Source organism: Mus caroli, chromosome 4, assembly GCF_900094665.2.
Source record: "Mus caroli chromosome 4, CAROLI_EIJ_v1.1, whole genome shotgun sequence".
Classification (NCBI taxonomy): Eukaryota; Metazoa; Chordata; class Mammalia; order Rodentia; family Muridae; genus Mus; species Mus caroli.
Window position 1 is genome coordinate 125,018,990 of NC_034573.1, and position 7,025 is coordinate 125,026,014.

Below are 7,025 nucleotides of genomic sequence, written 5' to 3' on the forward strand. Positions count from 1 at the left end.
AAAAAAAAAAAAAAAAAAAAAAAACCAATGCACATCTGAAGGGGTCGGAGAACAACTTTGGAGAGTGAGTGCTCTCCTTCCAGCACGTGGGCCCAGGGATGGAATTCAGTCCATCAGGTTTGGCAGCAGGTGCCTTTTCCCATCGAGCCATTTTGCCAGCCTTTTCTAAGAAAAATAAAATTACAACGAAAAACTTAAGTTTCATACATTAGCCCAGGCTAGCTCTCAAACAATCTTCCTGTCTTAGTTTCCCAAGCGGCAGCCTGAATCACCATATTGTTGATTAAAAGAAGTTTCCATTTCATTTATTTAGTTACATTTGCCCCCTTGCCAGCGCTTACATACAGTGATCTCTCTGTGCAGCACTGGCTGACCTGGAATAGACCAGGATGGCCCCCAGCTCACAGACCCTCTGGCTTGGCACTGCTGGGACTGCAGGCCTGTGCCACTAACATAGCCCAATCCCTTTGCCTTTAGGATGTGTGTCTCTGTCCCCACTTCTTTCTTTGCTCATTTTACCACAGGACAATGCTTTCTAGTTTTCTGAAATTGTTTATGTTTTGCCTACATTATGTCTGAGCCATCTATCCAGAACCCAAGTAAAATTCTTTAATAGCAAACAAAGGTTGCAACAACTTTTACAGTCAAAATAATTGAGTAGAAACACAGTAACTAATATTCCGATAGAAAATGTACATTCTTTTCTAAATGTAGTTGACACAGTGTCTATATTTTAATATTAAAAAACACACATTCTTAAGTCAAATATAATACAACAATAGTCAGAGCAAGATACCCTCTCCACAATGTTAACTTTGACATATACTTTCTTTGCTGTGTTTAAATGAGAAAACGGATACATTTCAAGTTTTCATCCTCTCCTAAATGCAGCACAGTGAGACTGTTCTGTTCCTCTGGTCACAACTGTAAGAACGTGATGAGCAGAAGCATGAAGACTGCAGCAAGTCCCAGTGTGGCCTGGCAGACACACCAAGTTCCAGTCAACGTATCGAAACAACTCACTACCAAAGGACAGAAGCTGGAGGATAGGGGTACACCTCAGTGGCAGAGCTCACCCAGCATGCAGGAAGCCCTGGCCTTAGCCGGGCGTGGTGGCACACGCATGCCTTTAATCCCAGCACTCGGGAGGCAGAGGCAGGCAGATTTCTGAGGCCAGCCTGATCTACAAAGTGAGTTCCAGGACAGCCAGGGCTACACAGAGAAATCCTGTCTGGAGGGGGGCGGGGGGGGGGAAGGGAAGCCCTGGGTTTAATCCTAGTACCACATAAGCCAGGTATAGCTGTACTTGTAATCTGAGTCCTAGGGATTTGAAAGGTTAGAAGTTCAAGGTCATTTTTGGCTCCACAGCTTGAGAAAGACACGGGAAACCCAGTATGTTGGAGGGGGTGCATGCCAAGAACCAAAAAATGTTGTGCACAGTGGTGCACAAATATAATCCAATAATATGGGCGTTTAAGGAAGACAAGGTATCTTAAACCACATACTGAGTTCAGGCCTCTAATTCTGTCTCAGAAAGGAAAATGAATGGGGGAAGGTGAAGGGGTGGAGAGAAAGGGGGAGATGGAGAGGAGAGGAGCAGAGAGAGAAAGAAGAGAGAAAATGTGAATTAATGAATTTAAAGACAGGTGAGAAGGCATACTCTCGTAATTCTAAAATTTAAGGTAACAAGAAAGAATTAGGGGTTCTTGCAGGGCTGGAGAGATGGCTCAGAAGTTAAGAGCACTGACTACTCTTCCGAAGGTCCTGAGTTCAAATCTCAGCAACTACATGGTGGCTCACAACCATCTGTAACGAGATCTGACACCTTCTTCTGGTGTGTCTGAAGACAGCTACAGTGTACTTACATATGACAATAAATAAATCTTAACAACAACAACAAAAGACAAACTTGCAAATTCTAGGCCAGCCTGGACTACAACCAAACCCTATCTGGAGGAACAAACAACAGTTCTTAAGTAAATGAGAACAAAACTTCACCAAAGGACCCATGAGAACAGCACCACCTCTCAGTTTTTGTTCCTTTCATCCTTCCTCCTGGCTCAGTTAACCCTGGAAGTAACTGGCTGACTTGAAATCTACAGACTAGTTTGCGGACTAGCTCCATTCCCTTGAAAACATTTGTTTGGCCTGAGAATAGCAGAGGGACAAGAGCACTCAGCTAACATGCACAACACACGGGTGAGATCCCCAGGACTGTATCAGCAGCAAAAAGTTTTGGGTTGGGTATGGTGTCCAAAACCTCTAATGCCCACACTCAGGAGGCAGAGGCAGAGGCAGGAGGGTCTCCATGAGTTGCAGGCCAGACTAGTCAACAGCTAGAGCTTCAGAGTGAGTCCCTGTCTCAAAACTAAGTTTTGAGAAGGAAGAAAAAAAAAAAAAACCCAACAATACAAAACAACAACAACAACAACACAACAAAAACCCTGTAATCGTGTGTCAGTTCTGCTACTATGCCACCATATGTCTTGAGAACAAACAAAACGAATCTCTGAGAATGTTTTCTTCACGTCAAATTAGTGGCAATGAAGCAAAAAATAAAGATGGATGTCTGAGTTGATAAGGTACGCCAATCACCCTCATTTGATCATTACATGGCATAACCATTGAATGTCAGTGAAAAGATCAAACCTAGTCACTGGAAAGAGAGAGTGGCAGAGCTTGGCGAACATATACAAAAGCCTGGTGCATGGGCCCTAGTACTGCAAAACCAAAAAGGTTTTAAAGAAAAAAGTTTTGGGCCAAGAGTGGTGGCATATACCTTTAGAGATAGGCCATCTCTAAAGAGTTCAAAGCCAGCCGGGAGTGGTGGCACACGCCTTTAATCCCAGCACTTGGGAGGCAGAGGCAGGCTAATTTCTGAGTTTTGAGGCCAGCCTGGTCTAAAGAGTGAGTTCCAGGGATAGCCAAGGCTACACAGAGAAACCTGGTTTCAAAAAAAAAATTCAAAGCCAGGCTGGTGAGAGGTTCTGAGTTCAAATCCCAGCAAACACATGGTGGCTCACAATCACCGGCAATGAGATCTGACGCCCTCTTCTGGTGTGTCTGAACACAGCAACAGTGTACTTATTAATAATAATAAATAAATCTTTGGGCCTGAGCGAGTGAGGTCCTAAAATTCAATTCCCAACAACTACATGAAGGCTCACAACCATCTGTACAGCTACAGTGTACATATATACATAAAATATTAAAAAAAAAAGTTCAAAAGCTGGCCTGATCTGCTTTTGATCTTATCAACCACCTCTTCAGAAAGAAAGAAAGAAAGAAAGAAAGAAAGAAAGAAAGAAAGAAAGAAGAAAGAAAGAGAGAATGCTATCACCAATTCTTTTTTTTTTTTTTTTTTGGTTTTACATTTGCCACCACGCCCGGCTTGCTATCACCAATTCTTAAATCGAATTCTAGTCAGAATCAGGTTGTACTAGGTAACTGATCTAAAATTACCTACCTCCCCACCCCCATCCTCCCCTTTATTTATTTGTTTGAGACAGGGTTCTATGTAGCCTTACTCTGTAGACCAGGCTGGCCTCAAACTCAGAGATCTGCCTGCCTCTGCCTCCCCTCCCTCCCAGAGTGTTGGGATTAAAGGCATGTGCCACTGTCTGGTAAGTTTTTCTAACTCAGAACGTAAATCCTTCGACTCCCCCACTTTGCCAGTGTGTAGCATATGTCTGAAATTCTAGTACTGAGAAGTCAAGGCAGGACTCTATAGGTCCAAGGCCAGTTTGGGGAGGAGAACCCAGTTTCAAAACACTTCAACTGCCCCTGCCCCCAAAAGACCCAACCCAGGGACAACAAAACTACTTCATTTAGGTAAGTGTAAAAAGAATATTTTAAAAAGTGGGTTATTTTCCAGATCCTGTCCTTTTCAAAGGACAACTTCGCCTGAAAATTGACATATTGCTTTGTTTTCGTTCTTTCGTTCTTCAATCTCCTTTCCACTAGAAATAACGAGAAGGCTGGCCAGGGTGCAAGTCTTCATTCAACCCCAGCATTCGGGAGGCAGAGGCACACAGATCTCTGAGTTCAAGGCTAGCCTGGCCTACAGACTACAGAGTTCCAGGATGGCCAAGGCTACACACATAAACCACTTCTTGAAAAGGCAAAACAGGGGCTGGTGAGATGGCTCAGTGGGTAAGAGCACCCGACTACTCTTCCAAAGGTCCAGAGTTCAAATCCCAGCAACCACATGGTGGCTCACAACCATCTGTAATGAAATCTGACTCCCTCTTCTGGAGTGTCTGAAGACAGTGACAGTGTACTAACATATAATGAATAAATAAATAAATAAATAAAATCTTAAAAAAAAAAAAAGGCAAAACAAAAACTGAAGGGGGAACAAAAAGAAAAAAAAAGACAATTGACAAGTGAAAGAAACCTTCGACTGTTTTTTGTTTTTAAGTGTTAACATTGGTGCCATAAGAAATGAGTATTGACTACAAAGGTTAAGTGCCTAGTTTGTAGTGCAAATATCTGAGGTGGAGATAGACCCCAGTGTCTTGTTCATACTAGGCAAGCTCTCACGAACTACATACAAGAAGCACCTTTATTATCTCCCTCCTCCTTCCCCCTCCTTCCAATTTTTTCTTAAAAAATGCACACAAACTGTAAACTGTATGCTCGATTCGGAGAATGCAAAACTCTAAGCGGTATGACAGAGAGCTGGGATCTGGACTTTTACCAAGCCATCTTACAAGGTTCTACTCTGCATTACAAGAATCAGCGATCCCTAAGGGGTTCGTTGCTACTTTTAATCCCACAAGTGTCCGTCCCCATACATCCAGATCTCGACCTGTAGCTACTTTCCTTCCAGAGTGGACCTAATAAACTGCCTTAGTGTGTGGGATATATGTACCACCTCCAAGGTAACGTCCCCCGCCTGGACATGGGCCGCTGGGAAAGGGTGCTATCGAAGAGCGGGAAGCGGGACGGAGTCACAACCGTAATCTGCCTCCACCCTCGCACACACCGTTCACTCCAAAAGCCTCCGATTCAAATGTTCCAACTACAAATTATCTAAGCTCCCCTCCCCGAAGAGCTATCAAATTGGGCGGGAGCGCTCACGAACTCTGACCCTGCGCCGCCGGGAAAGCTTAAGACCCAGAGGGTGGACGCTGTACGTCGGGGTTTGGGGGGGGGGTGTACCCATTTTCTCCAAAGCTGCCGCTAAAATATAAAAAATAAAAAAATAAGGCCCCTCTCCTCAAACACCTCTCTCAGGACGTAGCCCCAAACCATACAACCGGTATCTCGTAGCCGCCCCGGGCTTCCCACCGGCCTCCCCCTAATGACTTCCTCCTTGGGGCTCCGCTAGGCCCCGAGCCCCGGCGGCCGGCGCGGCGCCCGGCCTACAAGGCCTCGCCAGGCGGCCGGTGAGGTTCCGCTCCAGCCCATTCCCGCCGCCATTTTCCGGCCACCGCCACCGCCACCGCCGCGTAGTGGGGGACGATCCCGGAGGAGGAGACTGCGCAGGGGCGCACCGGTCTCGGCCGCAACGCCGAGGCCGGGGGACGCTGCCCACGAACCCCCTCGGGGTCTCTAAGGCCTCCCTCCGCGGGCCGTCCTGTTCGGGATTTTGAGCGCCTCCCCCTCGGGTCTTACAAACAAGCCTCTCGCCTCTCCCCGGATCCCCGCGCTCGGACTTACGCGGAAGAATCCCGCGTCCATCTTGCCGCCTCGCTCGGAGATCGCTCCCTATCCCAGCGTGCACCGCGCCGCCGCGACGGAGGGCGGGACCGGCAGAAGGGAGCCCAGCGCCGGGAGGCTGCGCGCGCCGCTACACCCGCCCCGCTCCGGCGGGCCTGCGGCTGCGCGTGCTCAGTGCGCCACGAGAACGACCGGCATGCGCAAGCGCACCAGGGCGGCAGCCTTTCGCTAGGAAGGGTGGAGAGCTGGGCGACTTGGAACCAATGGAAAGAGGAGGGAGAATCCTTGGGTCGCCCAACCCTACCGATCTTTTTTTTTTTTTTTTTGTGGCGCACGATCAGCGGTGTTCGCGCGACTCGAGTTGATCCTTCCTTTGATCCGTAGTGGGAGGATGCGGGGAAGTGGGGAGTTGAGGGGAGATGGGGGGAGGGAGCCTCAGTCCTGGGGTGCATGGATAGTCATAAAGGAGGATGCTTGCTTAGGGGCGGCCCGATACGCTAGTTAGTTGTTGTCATTGTGAAAGTTGAGCTAGGAGTGGGCTTTGGGAGTTTGCTGGCGGGGTTGAGCTGCCTGCAGTGTCAGCTCGTATGAAGCCCGCGTGTTCGCCGGATGTGCGTCGCATCTGGCTTGTACTGGAGGTGTCCATTGGATACCTTTCTGTGCTTCTGCTGCGAAACCACGCCGAAGGGCAGGAAGTGGAAGAGGGCCAGAACCGGCCCTTTAATGTGCTCACCAAGCGCTTTCTCTCCAGAAAAGCTTCTCTGGGGCCACCTTGTAACATTCCATCTTTCACAGACACGCGCGCCTCTAATGATTTTTCATGGAAAAGTCGGGAAGTGGGCATGTCTGCCCTAGGAGTGCTAGTGTAGAAACCCGAATGTCTCCAGGCATTTTATTCTTTCCTGGCTTTCCTACTTAAAAGGGGTTGACTTTCCCACTTGAACGCCCACAGAAGAGATATGACTAGGTTCGTCTCGTCCATTAAAATCATCAAATGAAGCGAAATAGCCGGGAAATCAGAGAGGCTGTCTTTGAGCCTTCTCTGTCTCTGTAGATGGCAATAGCTTTCCTTTTGTTTAGGACAGTTTTGCTGTTGAGAGTCCTTTTTCCTGCACACCCCACTCCCAAGCCATGAGGAAACACACATGCATCTATGATGGAGGCCCAAGGTCCCTTATCTGAGTTGAACTCCTGCACTACTTCTGTCACAGATAGCCCTATTCCTGACCTTGCCACCCAGCATCCATTCTGAAGGAGGCCCGGATGCTGAACGATGCTGTTGAAAACCCTAGGTATCTCTGTGAGTTCAAGGCCAGTCTGGTATACAGAGTGAGTTCCAGGACAGCCAAGGCTACATAAAC

The 7,025-nt window shown here is 47.8% G+C and overlaps 1 protein-coding gene across 19 annotated transcripts in view; it reads right to left on the reverse strand.

Annotated features, from left to right (window-relative positions):
• The window catches only part of Srrm1 (serine and arginine repetitive matrix 1), a 32,371-nt gene extending 26,593 nt beyond the window's left edge, over positions 1-5,778 (reverse strand). For 11 of the 19 annotated variants that reach the window (XM_021159553.2, XM_029475957.1, XM_029475958.1 and 8 more), the window contains exon 1: positions 5,665-5,776. In XM_021159553.2, coding sequence (XP_021015212.1) covers positions 5,665-5,685 — 21 coding nt within the window. In that variant the 5' untranslated portion in view covers positions 5,686-5,776. Of the gene's footprint in view, positions 1-5,664 lie in introns of all 19 variants that reach the window. The other 8 variants (XM_029475954.1, XM_029475962.1, XM_029475960.1 and 5 more) reach the window with 3 other exon arrangements.
• Between the last annotated feature and the right edge of the window lie 1,247 nt (positions 5,779-7,025).